Source organism: Branchiostoma lanceolatum, chromosome 17 (assembly GCF_035083965.1).
Source record: "Branchiostoma lanceolatum isolate klBraLanc5 chromosome 17, klBraLanc5.hap2, whole genome shotgun sequence".
NCBI classification, from domain to species: Eukaryota; Metazoa; Chordata; class Leptocardii; order Amphioxiformes; family Branchiostomatidae; genus Branchiostoma; species Branchiostoma lanceolatum.
The window spans coordinates 5,258,160-5,278,100 of record NC_089738.1 but is presented as its reverse complement, the minus strand read 5'-3'; the positions used below and the strand labels follow the sequence as shown (position 1 = coordinate 5,278,100).

At 40.1% G+C, this 19,941-nt stretch overlaps 1 protein-coding gene across 1 annotated transcript; it reads right to left on the bottom strand.

The window, feature by feature from the left end:
* Positions 1 to 5,498: 5,498 nt before the first annotated feature.
* Positions 5,499 to 17,707, bottom strand: LOC136423317 (polycystin-2-like protein 2). The gene is made up of 16 exons (XM_066411441.1): positions 17,693 to 17,707; positions 17,195 to 17,331; positions 16,571 to 16,711; positions 15,791 to 16,130; positions 15,255 to 15,396; positions 13,931 to 14,160; positions 12,960 to 13,134; positions 12,178 to 12,309; positions 11,633 to 11,708; positions 10,786 to 11,098; positions 10,034 to 10,193; positions 9,325 to 9,571; positions 7,639 to 7,822; positions 7,079 to 7,205; positions 6,343 to 6,490; positions 5,499 to 5,723 (listed from the first exon to the last, which is right to left on the bottom strand). Exons 1-16 carry the CDS (start codon positions 17,705 to 17,707, stop codon positions 5,573 to 5,575), a joined length of 2,718 nt encoding a protein of 905 aa, XP_066267538.1. The 3' UTR covers positions 5,499 to 5,572.
* Positions 17,708 to 19,941: the final 2,234 nt, after the last annotated feature.

Genomic DNA, 19,941 nt, shown 5'->3' with positions numbered 1-19,941 from the left:
TTCTGCGGCAACGTTCAACCAAATTGTATTCCCACCTGCGAGGCACAAATCGGACGACAATGTTAGAGATATCTTAGTGATGAGCATCCACGGTATTACTTCTGCATGACATGAAGTAGAACCTTTCTGGTCGCTCTGTAGCTTATTGTGAGTCACCTCTGACATGGGAGTGGGAAAGGACATTGACAGCTTCGCCTTGAGTGAAGTAGACAAGTAATTTTCGACGGTGCAACTGATTGTTTTTTGTGTACACTGGGTAAAGAAATACTAGAAGTACGTGCATCATAGAGGGACCATCGTAAGATCTCGGGGTCATACATAGATATATACGTAGTTGTAGTCACACGTCATCGATCGAGCGTGAGGTTATCGCACCTAGGGTACTCTGGTGTTCTTTGCTGGGCTCAAGTTCTCCCTTGCGTTGCCTTTCAGCACGGTGCTCTGCGTACCACAGTATAATTAGCGGGATTTTAATAGGCATGTTCGGTATGTCGACCGAAGCTCGTGCGAATGCCGTCCGAGCTTCGGCCGACCGTTGATAAACCTATCGACGCTCTGCCGATGCATGGGCGTGCCTCGACAGACAGGCATAGATTTTTAATGACTCAGTGAACTTTGAACTAGTCATTTTGTGGGGAAAAAAATCAGAAAGTCAAGTGTTATTTCACTCTCCGTTCATTGATATAGAGTCGATTCCATGTCACCGAGAGGGTTTTCAAATAATATTGCTTGTGAGTTCAAACAATTGAGAATTTAAGAATGAAAGTTTGAACATGTTTGAACTTATCTATATATTTTTGAACCATTTTGAACGTAATTGCACAAATATCTCTTTATTTAGAACAATTTTCAAACATCTATGTCATTGCTTCACTGTTCAAACATTTTGGAACAATTTGTAACATTTTTGAAATGGTAGAATTGGGTTATTGCCCCCGTAAAAATAGGTGCTAGTCGCACTCTATTGTCTGCACCTGTATATTTTTAGATTTCACGTCTGGACTTTTGTCTTGAGGTGTCTATGCATGGCACCTAGGCCTAATCCCCTATACTATGTAGGGATATGTGAATTGCCCTGTTCCCAGCCCACTGACCCAGTTACACAATGTTGTTATAATGTTGGAACATGTAGGAACAAACGATCAACCTATGTTGCAACAGTTTCGAAACTAATACACATAACATGTTCAATATTAGAAATTTGTTTAACCTGTTGGAACACAGCAGAAACTATTTAGAACATCAATTAAATATTGGAACTTATTCTTAACAGTCACTTATCTCCCTTAGAATGTTACAAATGTTTTGCAAATGTTAGAACAAAAGGCTACAAACACCCACTCGGTAATGTGGGATTGACTCTATAAATTGAAACATTCAAACAAAAAACAAAAAAGAAACAGGAAGTATTGTCCTCGGTGTCAACGTTTTATTTATAATCAATTTTTTCAATGAAAATTTAACTTTGGAATTGAATTGTCTTTCATTAGAAAAGTTTGGCAGCACTCTTTGACAAGTTTATATGATTATTATTAGTTAATATAACAGTATTATTTATCATCTTATGCTATAAACCAAACTGTCGTTACCTTTAATTCATAACATGAATGAGTTTGGCCGGAGCCCGTGCAAGCGCCCATCGACACCAGTACAACGCTCGCCCGAAGCACGCCTTACTTTTCATGAGTCGGGCGTAACACTGACGACGATCGTCCGATTATTGTACAAAGCCCGTGCGAGGCTCGCACGAGGCCGAAGAGCTCGGACGACCTCCGACCGACCAAAACTCGGGTCTAAAATCGTCGGATGCCCGCCCGAATATTGGCCGAGCGTTGCCCGGGCGCTGTCCGTTGCTTGGGCGAGTTACGGAAAACCTGTTGACGAGCTGTGCGAGTTCAAAAATCATCGCCGAGGCCTCGCTAGATTTAAGCGCAGCTTCCAGTGACCCGCGAACGTCGACCTAGCTCCGAAAAATCGCCCGAAGCCCGCAGAATCGCCAGGACGTCGGTCGAACTTCGGCCGAAAATCCCCATTTGGAGCTCGCCGATAAGTCGGACGATCTAAAATGTTGATTTGTGACGGGGGCTTAAGCGGTTTCTAGCTACATGCCATTGAATGAAAACAGGAGCAGCAATCCAATCAGCACCGAGCTTTGAAGTCTCTGCATACTTTATAAGCTAGGTTCGCTGCTGACATGTACTTTTCAGATATGGCTCACGGTCCCTGATATATTTTCGTAAGTCAGATATTATGCTTGTCCGCCCTATTTTTTGTTTTGTGTAATATGCTATTTAGGGACGATAAGCAACTATAGCTATGTAAATGCAAATATTTATACTCCTTGTTTTCTTTAAAGCATTTGTTTTCTTTTCATTTTAGGGCTTTTTTCCACACCCCTATAGTGTCAAAATGAATATTGCTAGTTTAGAAGTAGAGTTCTAAGATAGGATGAAATGAAAATATGCCGTATTTACGGCACAACTGCTACGGCGGCGCCTCACTCTCAAAGTGGGATCGACCTGACCGGCTCGGACATGACAAGATTTAATCGCCCCCTGAAGATGTGACTGCAGATCCGTATCGAGGTTTTCAACGGCGATTCTCAGGGTGGTATTACTCTGACTGCGATCTGATCGCTATTATTCAGGCTGAATGTATTATGCGTATATGAAATATAATACACATTACCTTTAATATTACCCATGCTGACTGTGCGTCATTATGATAATGATGAGATTTGATTGGTGGTGTTCGGTACAAGACTTAGCGCGCACCATTCCTTTTTTTTGGGGGGGGGGGATACGGGAGAGGCATTTATGGTAGTGTAGAAAACATGAAAGACTTTTTTGTCGTGTCTCAGTCAGCACAGTGATGAAGTCATACTGACTAATAGTAACTGCATAATTCAGTCAAATTCCAAGAAACTATAATAAATCATTGAAAAGTTGACCTTTGACAACGACAGCTGTTTGTCATACCCTCCGCTGTGTTGGAGAAACATAAACAAATCAAGCAAGCAATTCCACCAGCTTACGCGTTACTGATTTGTTCGTATATGTCAAGGCAACCGACTAATATGAAACACATGATTTAGTCAAATTCCAAGAAACCATGATAAATCATGGGGAAAACGATGCGTACCACATGGCATAAGAAGAAATTTCTTCACAAAGTAGCTGAAACATATCTCTGTATCAAATGTCAACCTACAGCACTTCTTGTGCAACTTAAGACACACCCTGAAATTGAAGCCTTCAGCGTTTATATAATAACTTCGGTGGAGGTTTACATGTACCCTTGACCTCACCAAAATCAACAGCCTGATCTATCAGCTACTCAGCGCTACATGTTTTCGTACAATACAACTGTTTTTTATTCTGTTTGAATGGTTTGACATGGACAATCATGGCAACTTAGTGAGTTTCCATTTTTGCAGCCCTTCCTTCCCATTTCTACCTTTTACTACTCACATGTCTAGTGGATGCAGCGTCCTAAGAGCACAGGAGGTCCAATTTCTAGCTACAAGAAGGAACTCAGGGGCAGCAGACAAATTATCAAGGAGCTTTGAAGTTCCTGCATATTCTATTAGCTCAGGTTTTTGCTGACGTGTACTTTTCAGATATGGCTGTTATCAAAACATATTTTCATCAAACGATTTTATATGATTTTGTGCTTTTCCAGCATCTTTTTCATTTTGCAAAAGATGTAATTTAGAGACAATAAGCAACTATTAGTATGCAATGTAATCCACATCAATACATTAAAAAGAAAAATATATCTGGTTTAAGGCTGCTGTTGTCGAAAGGACACGCCCAAACCATTTTCTCCCGTTCGTCTCAACATCGCTCCCCATTAAATGTTTGTACTCCTTGTTTCTGTGAAGTACTTGATTTTTGTATTTTATTTCAATTCATTTTGTCCACATTTCTACAGTGTAAAATTGTAAAAAGCTAGTTTAGAATTAGAGTTCTAATCAAGGATACAATGAAAATAATCCGTACTTTAGTCCTTTAGTTCGGACAGGACTTTACCGCTCCCCGAAGATGTGCACAGGGCGTTATCGACTCGTGATTTCACACAATACCACTTTCTAAAGATGTGACTCAAGATTTAGGTTTTCAGCTGTACTTTTCTGGGTGCTCTAACCGTGACTGCGACCAGTTCGCTTTTCTTCAGGCTGGATGTAGGCATGCGTAATATACAACATGAGATTATATGTTAAATATGTTGACTGTATATCATTATGATAACGATGAGATCTTATTGGCGGAGTTAGATTGTAAAGATTGGCACGAACTATTCCTTGGGGGTGGGGCAGACAAGGAATTTGATGAATAACACCACACCTATGTAAATTGAAATTCTATCTATATTACTTAACTCTGCAGTCACACATATATATATATATATATATATATATATATATATATATATATATATATATATATATATATATATATATATATATATATATATATATATATATATATATATATATATACATACACACACACACACACACACACACGCACACACACACACACACACACACACACACACACACATACATACATATATATATATATATATATATATGACTGCAGAGTTACGTAATATGTTTCTCAAACTTCAGGGGTTGGCGTACAAAGCACCAGACCATAGTATGCCGCAATATACAGCAGTCGGACCTCAGACTGAGAATGAAACATTACGCTTTTGCGTTGGCTAGTAGTGCGTATATAGAGGCTTCGCTACGGCTCGCGTAATTTTTACCAAATACATCGGGTCACCCCTACACTTTTCGATAAGTGATTTAGGATCAATATATATATACATACATATATATATACATATGATATATAAATACATACATACATACAGTGACCTATTTCAAAATCAATACACTGATATTGGGAAGGCTTTAATGTGTCATCAACATCATACGTACCTTTAACAAAAGTACGATACTGATACAAGTAACTTTCTTATAATATGCCATATCTATGACAGATAAAAGTTGATCATGCAGGGCATTTTATAAATAACGATAAGAGAATACAATAACAACACATTTCGACATATAGAACTACAATGCCACAAGTTTACATTTTTATATACGGTTTCAGATAGCAATAGTGATGGACAAAATTACCTATATACTGTTCATCTAGCACAATTACAATTACTTCAATCTGAATTCACACATTTAAAGCGATGTTGCAAGGGAGAGGGATGCGTTGGGAATTTTATTTGTATTCGTATTCATATAGACATTATAACCGCACTTCGCCGTAACACACCAGCTAATGTGTTTAAAAATCTCAAATAACAGGTACTTTTGAAGACAGAAATGCAATTTTCTCTAACTGTCGCTGGCAGTGCATGTATGACAATTATTTTTAAAATGTGCTGTGCATTTATCATTATTTTTTCTATTTTATAATTATTTTATCACACTCAGGCCTACCAGTAATAAATCAGGCCATTGTCCTAAAAATGGAAAGGTGCTGCGCCCGTAACAATCGTAAGGTGAGGTAAAGCTGCCGAACAGATCTATTTTATTGCTTGAAATTTAATAGTTGATGTGTTGTTGATGATCCACGTACACACAACCTTCGTCAGACTTCGCCGTTGTTGGGCCGGGCTGGTGGTGAAAGCTCCTCACGCTGACGGTGTCGGGGTCCCAGTGGGGAGTGTCGAAAACGTCGTCTATACTGAGCCGTCTGTAAAAAAAATAAGGTAGAAAGTTTGTTTGTTTGTTTGTTTGTTTGTTTGAACCTTTGTTTATTCAACAAAATCTGGTGTTATGTTAAGAGGAAAAAGGAGTTTTCACCTTCAGATTTCCCAATCATAATCAAGTACATAATATTGTATATGTACGTGTTATATAAAAAGAAACTTACATATAGTTTTTAGCAGTTTGAGCAAAATAATATAAAAGGGATCAGAGCAAAATGATAAAAAGCAACAAGGACAAAACAAAACAAAATAAGTCAATCGTTCGAAAATCTCATATCTCCGCGAAATATTGCTCGTTTGTCTTGTTTGACTGTAGTAAATTTATCATGCAAATAAGGTTTTTATTAAAATGAGATGTGTCCATTGGTCACTTCCTGCCACTCGTCACCCATGCTACCCTCTTCCATGAACTGCTGGTCATGTCTGCTTAATGACTAGTTCCACCAGCTCTTACCTGTACTTCCTGCCACTCTGACAACCTGACCTATATGCGGCCATCTTCCCACTCACTTCATGCTTGTACAATGCTAATGTATTCAAATAACTACGGACGCATGCGACCACATTCATACACACCGGAGTCAAAAATTGAAGAGACAGTACCTCCTCCAGTTACTCCGTATGTACTCGTCCACGATGAACTCCGCCTGCCCGTCCAGGATATCCCGTACGTAGAGATGGGACGCCCGTCGGTACAGCATGTCCACACGGTCCACAATGCACTCCGTTGTGAACTCAATATACACTGGGTCTGCAGGAAAAACACACCGTTAACATTAGTGGGGTCGTGTGGCGTAACGGCAGGATTTTTCGTCCAGAACCCAAGGGTTTGAATCCCCTGACGCCACCGATCTTGTTCTCTTGGGGCAAAGGCACTTTACACGGCTTTTCCCACTCCAGCCAAGTGTAAAAAAACGGCTATATTATGTGTTGGTCACGACCTAAGCAACAGCTGCCTTTGTCCCACGTGTATTGCAATGTTGCAATTGCAATAAAGTCAGAATCCAAATCGTTAACATTAACACAGTATCGGCTGTGTTACATAAATAACACACTATCAAGATATAACAGTGTGGACAGTGAACTGTCCTCCGCCAAATGTGATGAATTCCACGGCAATGGAACTTTTCATCACCAAAAGTGATGAATTCCATGGCAGTGGAACTGTTGTTCACCAAAGGTGTTAAATTCCACGGCCGCCGTGGAACTGTTCATCACCAAAAGTGATAAATTTCACGCATACGGCTGTGGAACTTTCATCGCCAAAAGGAATGAATCTCATGACCGTGGAACTCATCAATCCACTGTCTCTTGTCTCTGGATATACCTGGTCACGTACCATAGCTGTTGTCCTGACCGTCTCCAGTGACCATACCAGCAACAGCCTTCAGGGTTTTCTTCACTCGACCCGCCAGGAAGTCCATTATTTCATAGTCGTTAGGTTGCTTGGATATGTCACTGCGAACCTAAAGGTTAAAACATAGTACCTCACAATTTAAGATGTACACTATTTCTCACCATAACATAAGAGTACATTTTTCTCTCATTTGGGAAGTCTGGAGACTGTCAAGGGAGGGGTTCCTACGAGGAACTTTGAGTTATAAAAGCCGAATCCGATTGCATTGTTCATACAAACTCATTATTTCTTTGTATGTATGTATGTATGTATGTATGCATGTATGTATAGATGTAGTAAAACTTACGGAAGTCTCTGTACTTTTGTTGTGTCAATGAAGATTGTTGCTGTATTCGTACCCGCTATCTCTTAATTTAAAATCCGGTTACGCTTGTTGAATATCATAAAAAAAGTATTTAATATTTTTTATCCCAGAACTTTTTGAATAGAACTACGGATGGCTACTTCTGTTTTTAGTTATGAATTAGTTGGAGGAGCCTTACCTCAACAAAACTGTCGTTGATGATGGTGAAAGATATGTTAATGATGACAAGGAACACGGTCAACATGAAGGTGATGAAGAAGACTGGCCCCAGGACCATGTGGATGTCCGTCAGTTCCTGGTGGTCAAATTTCCCGATGGTCATGGAGAAAATGGTCTCAGCAGCGCTGATAACGTTGTTGTATCTGCATATTGGAGACAAAAACCAAGTAAAACATATTGAAGTCGACATTGAATACGTACTCACAGCGGCGACATATCAATCTATGTGCATCTGAAAATAACTGTGATAAAGCTTTCTGATAGAATCATAACTCTCTGGTAAAGAGTGAGTCAGAAAGTAATGTCATTTGTATCATGGAAGCCTCATTTTTCATGGTCGCCTTGAAAGAAACTCGGTCGCTCATAAAAATCTAAACAACACACAATTAGATATCTCATTCTCAAGAAGATATGTGCATTTACATTTGTGGCAAAGTTCAACTAATTTCCTAATAGAGAATGCCCCTGTAGCTCAATAGACCGATCCCGAAGCCATGCCCCCTGTTCGATTTCGAACACCTCCGTCAAAAACAGGGTTTGACGGACCAAATATGGCCGCCGCGGCTAGGTTGAGAATAATGCCACTGACTTCGGTTTAGCTTTTGTGGCACTGAACCCCTTTCAGAACGGGCCAAATAAGAATGCTATGTCTTCTTTGTTGAAGGCTGTATCCACCGGGTAGAGTTGTTTAAGGAGGGGGTAGGTGTAGTTGCGGTGAGAGCGTAATGTTTTCGGTCAATGTTAAAGCGGTATGCGCCGCATAGCTTTCCCTTGTCGGTGGGCATCAGCGCCCAGTTTCTGACAACCAGCTGATGCACGTGTAAAACAGGGTTCGTATATCTGTGACAGGGTTCCCACTGTATTGACTGCATGCATAACAGCTGCATGGTATTTAGTAACTAAGAATTAAAATGCATCCTTTTACTTCCCTGTTTACTTTCAAGTTAACCAGTTTCACACACCAGTACCTGAAGATACGAAACTCTGCGCTAGCGGACTTTGTAGTAATCAGCATGTGGTACAAGCTTCCTCTCCTTGAGTGCCGGGTCTATTTTCTTTTTAAATTCGTTGTTCTGAGCATGCATTCAATCAATACAGTGGAAAACCTGTCCCAGATATACGTACCCTGCTTTACACGTGCCATTTCTGCCCCGCCAACGCTGTTTTTGACGGAGGTGGGCTGAATAGAACAGAGGGCTCTATGGGTCTTCTATTCGTTCGATATGGTGTTCGACAGGTAGTGGCTTCGCAGTGGAGCCTCCTGTTTAAATTAGTTGGATCTGGGAGACTCCGGATCGAATCCGGGAAGGTTATCCCTGTCGGGGCAACATCGTCTTTCGGAAGATACGTAAAATGGGGATCCCGCGCTCGAGGAGGTACCACGAGCGCGTTACAACAGCCCCATTACTCAGAAATAGGTACCCACTCGCTGTAATAATACAACGTAGTGAATATAAAAAATTGAAGTTGCTATGATACTGATAGAATGTTTCTGGCTCACCCTCGTATATTGTGTATGTACGCGGCTTGTCTAATGCCGTATGATGTTTTTTCCCAGGGACGTATGCATATGTATTCACGTACTGAATTTGATAAAACATGGAAACAGAAATCAGTGTACACTTGATAAGACAACAGGACTGACTTCAAAGAGCCTCCTCCAAATACGATGAAGGCGAAGTGGACGAAGGCGAAGAAGACCAGCATGAACTGAACCGCGAAGGGAACCATCATGGTGCTGCTGTGCCTCAGAGTCGCGGACAGGAGAGAGATCCTCTTGTTGAACCTGAGGAGCTTCAGGAACTTCAGTGTGGACAGGAACACCACCATGGACAGAACAAAGCTGTAGGCACTGTGGATCATGGACACGCTTTGGAAGCTTACAAACTTATCTGTGAAGCAAAAAAAAAAGTTTCAGACTGTTCATTCTTGTCTAACACAATATAAGTGACGTTATGAAACATTGGCACTTTTTAATAATAATAAGTTTATTGCAAGTTCTTGCCCGTAGGCTTATTGCAAGTACATGTAACATGAAGGACGGACAGACAATGGGTAGCAATATAGTATGTGTCTTAATACTAACACTTAATTCTATCTTATTTGGGTTTAACTTATTTTTCCGAGACAGTAGAGGACGAATGATCCCACTTTTTCTGTAATGTTTAGGTTTTGTGGTGTTAAGAGGAGAGTAGTTTTTTGTTAATAAAAGTGCGTTGAACAAATATGCCAGAATCAATAATGCTACGTAGGTACTTTTGTTACATAAAGTAAGATCAACTCAGACACCCTCGCCATGGCAATACTTTTGTTGTGAAAGTTGATGATGTAACTCTACGCTATGTGGGCTTTACCTCCTTCTTCCTTAAGAGCAGAAAGAGTTGAACTGGTGTAAACTGCCTTCACGATGTAGAGAATGATTCCAACCAGCGACGCGACGATGATGAGAAGTTCGAGAACATTCCAGGGGTCACTGAAGTACGAGCAGCGCTGCTGAGTCAACTTCTTGGTCTCCTGAAATGACAGTGGACGTAAGGCGTTCATTCTCAATCAATAGAGCAGGGGACACGTTCATATCATCACATACATTACACAACGCAAGGATTATTTTACGCCCAGTGTTTTACGCAAAAAGCCGTTACTTATTATAAACAACTGGATAGAATTTCGAAATTTTCCCAATCTTATCGTTGCTTGAGTAACTGCTATTTGGCGTATCTTATTACCTGGATGTCTATCCTTCATCGAAGTCTTCCTTTCTCTATGTATATTACAAAGGTCACTGTGATACGTCATGGAAGGGAGTCCAAACATTACTAGTTTCATTCTTTCTGTATGTTGAAGTCTATGTAATCTCCAAGCAGATCTAACGGTGTCAAAGACCGTATCCAACTGGCAAAATAAGTTTTCATAGCCCCCCCTGGCGATGAAAACAAACTTCTTTTGCAAGTTGGATACGGTCTTTGACACCGTTAGATCTGCTTGGAGATTAGTCTATGTACAATATATCGGAATAGAAATCGTGATGTATTCTGCTAATGATTCTTTTTTCTTGCCTTAAAATTGTCGTCACATTCTATATGATAATCTTAAGAAAGCAGAATACCTTGAAAATTGAGAAGGCGAGGTACCCGATGTAGACCAGCTCGAACACTATCGCCAATATACCAAATGGTCCCACATAGTTGAACAGCCGCAAGATGTCGATGTCGTGATATCCAACCATAGCGGCGCCCATCGCGCCAAACTCGAGCAGGAACTTTACCGTCCCGAACAGGTTGGTGTTGGCGTTGTAGGTTGTGAATTCGACCAGAATGGCGCGCGTGAGTCGGTCAACCCAGCCGTTTCGTTGTAGATAGCCGCAGACTCGTCTGGATTCTAGGTTAGATATGCCCATAACGGCTTCGTATCCGCCTCCACTGGAAGAGAGGAATAATAAATGAGAAAAACATCACAGGTAAGGAGATAATTGGACGATTGAAGCGACGGACTCTAGATAGATAGTTTGATTAATAGTATTTAATTTATTGGACCCATCAAGGATATGAGCCCAAAATACACAATCTCCATGAAGGCATATAATATACAGAAATCTTTATTGACACAACAAAAGTACAGCGACTTTCGTAAGATCTTCTACAACAATACATGCCAACAACAAACAATGGGATACAAAAGGATTAACCTAGTACGTACAAGTATAACAAGTATATGAATATTTCAACATGTCGAGTTTAACCTATCACTTACACTACTAGTTCTAAGATCTAAACATTCTTTGATATATTCACCTATTTGTACACAGTAAGGGTTTTCTCCCTCTAGAATGAATTTATCTATAGAATGGAATGAATCAAATTCTGTTGAGCAAGCGGAAAGAAGGTTGAACAGCTTTGAGCGTTTATCATGATATCGAATATATACGTTACTAGGATGATAAATCTTGCACGTACCTGTATGTATATAGCCGTCCACGGTAAATAAAGGACCCGAGCTCTGCAGCTCTTTGGTATCGCCAGGAGTTTCCTTCTATAAGGATCAAAACGAAGTAGTGAGCGACCAATTCCAACGGAAAGCCAGACTTTAAAAGTTCAAAAGCCTACTATACTATGTTAAACTTACCCCAAAGTTGGGGTTTATTTAGCAGAATATAACCCCAAAGTTTGGGTATATTTAGCATAGTATTGTAGCTTTTTCAATTTTAAGTGTAGCTTTCCTTTATGTTAATTTAACTCGATGATAAATGTGTTTCATGATACAAATACGAAAGGCAATATGTCAACTGCTATTAAACATTCAATTCTTTTTTGCCTATTGCCAGTTGCTGCAATGCCATGTTGATTCAATTATATGGATGGCATCCTCTCGGAACCCCAAATCTGACCATTGATGCGCGCGCATGTCATCCATGTAAGGAAGATTAAGATTTTTAATCAACACTGGCTTTAAAATTTACCCTGTGAAAGTAAAGAAATGCAAGATATGGTATATAGTGAACCTGTTAGATAAGAGGCATTAGGGTGATACTTCCAGCCTGGCAAGAACGTTCTCTGTTCCTCATAGCTCTTCTGATACTCAGCATTGCATCCTTCAACGATCCCCAACATGCCCTCTACAACGCTGCAGGAGTCTGGAACACGAAGTGGTTTTATTTTCATGGGTCAAAAGCGTCGCCTAGCAATCCATACAAGAACTGCAATCATTTGCAGTTGGAGAAGCTTCGTTATCACGGATCAAAGAGTAACGGCCGGGTCTTTAGAATGTATCAATATCATAATTTTCTTTAGTGGGTGGGGCTTCAAAGAAGGTAAACATACAAACAAAATTATAAGACGAAAAAAGGATTAATCAACCAATCATAGCTGCTCAATTATCACTAAGAATCTAAATGATTTCTTTACATGAAGCATAACATCTACCTGCCATATGTGAGATCAGTAAACTTCACAAAACTAACGTCACACTATACTCACATACGACTCAGAACCACACAGTCTGCCAGGGCGGTTTTGTTTTTTAAGGGGTTCTTTCTTTTTATGGTTTTACGCTCGTTCTCATTTGAATGTACACATTTTGTAACTTCCGTTACCGTTACATATAAGGTGCCAAACCGTCGTTTTTAAAAGCCAGAAAAGTTTTAAGTCGTCATAAAAACGACAGTTTGGCACCTTATATATGGCAAATCTTAATGTCAGGAACGTCTTGCTTCAAACGTTGACGGAATAAATAAATAAATGTGCGTTTAATTGCAACAATATTAATGTCAGGAATAGCACATACTTGGTGGAACTCGCAGCTGTCTCAGCCTGGCAGGACCAACACGGAAGGACAGTTTGTCGGATAGGAACTGCTGCTCCCGGATGGTCGTCGGTTTGCCGTTGTACCACGACTCAGTATAGATGCCCGGTATGAGAGTGTCGTTCGCCCATGTCCAGAAATCATCGGGGGTTCGAACCTAGAAAACATGAATCGAGGGGGAAAGTCATTGAAACGCATACTTGGCGTAATTTACCTTTGCCAGAGGTTATATTTTCGGTTTGGCTATGGTGGAGTGTGAACAGCATAACGTTAACTCAAGAAGCTGTTGATAAATGTCAATGATTTTTTGTAGGTTGCTGATTAGGGAAGACAAAGGCCTCCTGAACGTCATTAACTATGCAAACCAGGGCCTTATTTGCATAACTGAAGGACAATACTAGAATAGCCGGCTTTGCTAACATAGGACTTCCTTACCATACCAAATTGTGTTACTTGGGTAGACAAGATCATCAACTAATATAACAGATACAAATGAGGACATTATTTGCATAATCAATGAGAAACCTTTATGATACATCAATCGTGAAGGTTAGCATTATTTGGTGAAGGTATGGGGTTGTGGAATACTAGTGTTGTTCAATCTTCTATGCGCTAGGACTTACTAACTACAAGACTTGCAGAATATTGTGAAATATCATTTTTGGAACAAACAACAAAGTTTAACAACATTTATTGCAAACACATGACCGAGGGCTAATTACAAACAACACATATAATGATGATAAATACAAATACAATGATATCAAAATTCTAAAATCTTTATGGTGCTAGTTTTGTTGGGTTTGACTTTTTTTGAGGCAGTGGAAGACATATTTACCCACATCTTTTATAATTTGTGGGTTGTTTGATTTTTAACAGTAGAGTTGTTTTTTCATTGTCGGGAATAGTGGGAGTTTAAAAGTAAGTGCGCATTTTGGTCACGATTGACATACCTGTTTCAAAGAAAGCTCGACGTTTACGAACGTGTCTTGAAACGTCTTCATGGCACGGTAAGCGCCGGGATGCCTGTTGCTGTAGGCGATGAACATCAGGACCAGAACCAATAGAAAATATCGGGCAATTTCCCGAAGAAGGTCCGACATCTTCGCCTGCGTGGCGAGTTCTTTTCTGGCCAGTGCCAACATCTCTGGGTTAGGCTCCTTAATCTTTTCGTCCTCGTATTCTGTGTTGAAAAATCAATCGTTATAAACCGGTTTTAGAGGTAGTCTAGTCACGGATAAACAGACTTTTGTCGTTGAACCGGATTTTTGACAGAAAGATACTGGCTAATGAACTGGGGTGAAAAAGTGTGGCGATTTCTTCTCTTGCCAGAGCCAACACCTCTGGGCCAGGCTCCTTAATCGTTTCGTCCTCGTAATCTGCATTGAAACATAAACCATTAGTTATGAATCCGTGCTAGAAGTAGTCTAGTCATCACGGATAAGCAGACTTTTGTCGTTGATCTCTGGACCTTTAGAAGAAAGATACTGAGTGATGAACTGGGGTGAGTAAGTGTAGATGTGGATAATTAATAAGAAGGAGAGTAATCGTCGTACATTGCCAAAAAATTTTTTCTTATTTTTCTTGTTTTCTTATGTTGAGAAAGATTTTCATAATAAAAAAAAAACAAGAAAAATCAAGAAACCTTTTGCGAAAGTCTTTGTAGGTCAATTCTTACACAAAGAATTTTATTATGTTTTTTCTGAAGTTAAGAAAATATTTCTAATATGATGTTCTCCAATAATAATGTTTTAGAAAGATAAGAACAATTTTCTTTTTCAGTCTTACTAGAATATTTGCTTTTTGTTTCGTCAAATGTGGTATTCTTACAGATTTTTTCCTTAATACATTTTTTCTTGAAAATTTGATTCTACTGGAATAATTATCTTGAACTTTCTTGGTTGAAGAAAAAAGAAATCTTAGATGCAATTCTTGTTTATGATTAAAACAGGGATTCTTGTTTGTGGTTGAAACAGGGATTCTTACATACAGAATAATATTCTTGCAGACAGAAAAAAATGTTTTGTACAAGGAAAAATAAGAAATACGATTGTTGATAGTGTACTGATTCCATTCGCCAGGTTTACAACAGATGATATTGTCTCCGACCTTTGGGTATATGATCAAGTCGCATGTCCTGAAAATGTAGGCCAGGCGAAACGCAAGTTAACAAAGTATATACATGTCAAATATATGCGGGGATATAAAAGAACCGACGGATTATAAAACTTTAAAAATAAAAACCAGCCACGTATTGAAAAAAAGAATAATACGAACCGTCTTCGATGTCGTCGGGTGGGATTTCATATATCCATTCGTCATCTTGATCTAATGTCTTTGCTTTTGCCTCGTCAGAGTCAATGCTGTCATCACCTGGCTTCTTAAGGATGCATGAAAGAATGGCGGCGATTGCCAGAACCTAGAGCATAACATTCAAAATACATGACTGATTATATTATTAAGGTTTCAAAAGTGTGCAAAGATCTATAGAAAGCAAATTTTGATTTAAAAGGATAACTTTGAAGGTACACCAGTATGATCATTGATCATAACACTTCCATTTAATATACTTATAGTGTGCACTGATATGGTACAGCCTTAATGACCAGATACCATAGGTTGATGATACGTAGCGTTAATGCATTAAACTACAGTACACCATACAGGTTCATTAACTGTATGATGATACGTGCTGCACTTTCTAAGACCCGTCAAGAGCTGTGGAGGATAGTGAGAGCTGGAGGAGAAAGGTCATGAATATCCGTGAAACTATCACGATGAGATGATGATGATGATGATGATGATGTTTGTACCTTAATTGGATCCACCACCAGCAGTGACAAGGAGAATGACAGGAACATCGATGTCAGCCAGTTGACGGACTTTTTCGGTCCCCAGTCCAGACTGTACAACACGCTGAAGAACGCCGACGTGAACGTCACCAGAAAGGCGGCGATCCACGCTACATACACCATCCAGGGGGGAAACATGAATGGTTTCTTTGCTGGAGGTTCCTCGCCATGGTTGTTCTCTGCAGACTCGATGTCATCGTTAAGAACACTGCCACGATCATCAGGAGTCAGTACCATGCTATTCTTTCTCTTATTGGAATTGAGTCCACCGTAGAGGGTCGATTCTTTCGGGCGGACTTTCCTAATGATGTACAACAATAGGTACAAGACACCATCACAGAAAGTGTAATAAAATGCACAAAGCATAATACAGAGATACATGTAGAACGGTAAATAACTTTCTTATTTTAGCTTATCCTCGCAACTTAGCATTCAAACTGTACTTATGGCAGTTATGAAAAAAATGTAGTACAAAAACGTTAAGTCTAAGCTAATATACACAGATTGTATTCTTTCATAAAAGGACAATTGAAACAAAAACTTTGTGACTATGAATTGATCATTTTATTTCGTGCATCAAATATATATATATATATATATTTTTTGCGATTTATGGTGAATAGCTTTGTTTGCTTCCACCAAACACGGCGATCCTACATGTACCTTCTGGGCTATTAAGTAATCATGTATGTACTAATGTGAGTAATACAACGTTAACAGATTCCTGGTTTTCAGTGTTACCTGAAGAGTGTGACGAGCCCAATGTTGACCGGGAAGATGATCAGGCTGCTCATGATGCTGACGTACAGCTGGTGCCATGTGAAGGTCAGTGACCCGATAGTGATGGCGTGGACCGTCTTCACCTTCTGCTCCGTCTCGTACCTGCAGGTAAAATTGAAATGCAGTATTGTGGGTTCGAACCCCGCTTGGACGTGATGTGAGGGGTTGCATTTGTCATTTCGGATGGGGAAGTAAAGCCGTTGGCTAGATCATGGGGGATCTTTAGGGGAAGGCACAAGGTGTTAAACTTCTAACACGTAAAATAACATACCTCAAAAAGTGATATACTTCACTTCAGTTGAGGATGACTGCTTTACTTAAGCTTTTACCATCAAGAAAAACAATTTTTTTCTACGGAAATCGACAATGCTATATAATAGCATGCTGTTATGTGAGACATGCAGATGATAAGGTGATGATGTTACCTGATGATTACTGAAAAGAGTATTTTGAATTTAAAAAATTGCATCACGTCGACAGTATAACGGTGTACCCCTGAGTATCTTTAACTTCAACGTCAACATAGCATTATTCGTCAAGAGCCAAAGAATTTGTAATACTATCAGTATTACTATCAGTACTGACCACATGGCGTTGGACACCATGGTGCAGAAGAGCAGAGACAAGCAGCACGAGACGCGCTGAACTCGGGTGAAGTTACTTCTGGTCGGCCGTGAGAACACAGAAAACCACAAGTGGCCGTCACTGAAGTCCTTCTTCACCTGTCATATCGATGTAAAGATTGGCAGTAAAAATTAAGCAATCATATAAATGTCTAGCCTTGGTGTCTTCCGATTTCTTACGGGGCTCCTACACTCGCTGCATTTTTTTCTTCAACATAGGGCAGCGAGTGTAGGATCCCCGTTAGTAATCGGATGGTATTTACTAATACGTGTCAACACACATAGAATATTTCCCTTTTGTTTGGCTTAGATAATTACGAGTATTGTAAAATATTATTGTCTCTCATAATCATTCATCATTCTTCTTCTTAACTCTAGTGCCCAATAAGTCCATCAGATCATTCTGTCATAAAGAATATTCAATCAATGACGAAGGGTTTGGAAATGAACAACGACATACAGGTAGCAGCGTCATTTGCCTAAAACGTGGGGTAATACATGGTGCGATGCTCAGTAAGGCTTACAGTACGCTGTGAATAACAGAACTAAAAGTCTTACTTACGGCAGAGAGGAATAGTTGGTCGAACTGCACCATTTCCTTCTCGGTTGCGACAGGTAGAGTACGTTTGATCTGGCCGTCGCCAAGATTGACAGCCAGCCAATCATCGCAGATGAAGTAGGACCTACAGTTGTAAATGAAAGTTTTCATCATTCATGTGTAAGAATTAGTACCATATACTTTCGAAACGTTTTTTCATCCACAACATAGCAGTGACCACGGGATTGAACATGTTTCATCAATTTTGGCGTTTAGGATCCACAATCTGAACACAATAGTGCACAAGTATACATACCCTGAGAACCAGACTGGGATCGGGCCGTTCAGCCAGTTCCTTCGGCGGCCCAAGGCAGTAAGTCCGCCGAACGAAATTAGGCTACCACCGCCCCCTCCCCCCCCCCCCCCCCCGTAGCGCTAATTTAGCTCCAGCATGATAAGACTCGGCGGGCCTTGCCTTCCAAAAGGCTCATTTAAATATTGTAATAGTATTGAAATGAGCTACGGTGCGAGTAGAGAGGTTATAATTGGGTGATAATTGCTCTAGTTTCACTTCCCACTGCTCCTTCTATATTTTGCATTTCTATACGCACCCTGTCAAGACAGAAACAAAGCAGCCAGTTGACATTGGTCCCTTAGCAAAATGGATTGAATGATAAATGCACAGAGCTTTGGCGCCAAAAACTGAAAAAGGCTTACGGGCTTACTGCCTAGGGCTGCCGAAGGATCTGGCTAACGGCCCGATCCCTAGTCTGGTTCACGGGAAAAAGTATACGTTTCATGTTCAATGTTACAAATATACAAACATAAATTCTACCTTTCATTTGTTTGTAGATCTCGCACTTGTACTCTGTTCAGGTACCACGATCCGTCCATGTCCCTTTCCCCGTTGTCGTGCCAGATCTGAAGGGACGTAAGCCCACCTAAATCCTTCATCTCACTCATCAGGAACTGGTTCACACTTCCACGGCTGAACTCCTGGGACAACAAATTATACATATCAAAATGTAAATCTTCAACCAGGTTAGGAAGGCCGTTTGTAAAACAAGCACCGGCAGCTAGAAAGGTTACGAAATTGTCTTCCAAAACCTTCTTGGATATTGTGCATAAAAGTGCAAACACCAAACCTTTCGAAACCAAGGATTTACTGATAACATATTTATATGAAAATGCATGCGAAGTATTACAGAACATTAAAGAATACTGTAAATTAATTTGATTTCGTGTGATTTTTATTTCGCAATAAGGTGAAAATAGAGTGTTCGCGGTGGTTTAAAGTTTGCGGCAGTGTGATAGTCACATACTGCTACAGTATTGGACAAAACATTTTCGCGGTGGTTTTACGTTTCTGCATTTACAGTATTTGAGAATAATTCCTTGCTTTTTTACTCTGTCACGTTACTCTGATGCAATAAAAATTGACAGGAGATTGTTTGGGAGTTAAGAAAACGCTGCTCAAAAATGATATCACAATTCATCGCAGACATTTTACCTTTCCTTTGCCAGCCAACCGTCGGATCCGACTTTTGTCGTTATCTCCGTGCAGGATGAAGAAGATGTTGGACTTTGTGCCTGCACCCTTCCTCAGTCCCGTGTACACCGTGACCTCGTAGTGGTAGGAGTCAATCAGCCGATTATCCAAAAGGGCAGTAACGCTCCACTAACGATGGAAAATTGGGCATTAAGAGAGTTAGTGCAGAAAAGTTTCGCATGATTCTTCGAAGGGCCTTTACAGCACTCAATCTATGTGGTCTAGAGAAACTTGGAAACAGAAGAGCCAACTTGTGTGTAAGATTTGCAACTAACATGGCAGCATCCGAGCTTGTGTGTAAGATTTGCAACTAACATGGCAGCATCCGAGAGAACTGTCGAGTTAGTACCCGCTTCAAGGGGACAAACACACGGACGGTCATTTAGGAACTCTAACGGATTTGAACTAACCCTATCAGTCTGCAGGACGGTTAGATTCATTAATAATCCGGTACCATTATTGTTACAACTCGTGCACATCGCGAAATGAATTCGGTGAAATCGGTTCATAGCTAATTCAACGCTAATGCATTTTTTTGCATTCCACTGTAAATACTTTTAGATGTGTAATTCATTATTTGTACACTAAGTGCAATGTACTTCATGCCTAGAAAAGAAGGCAC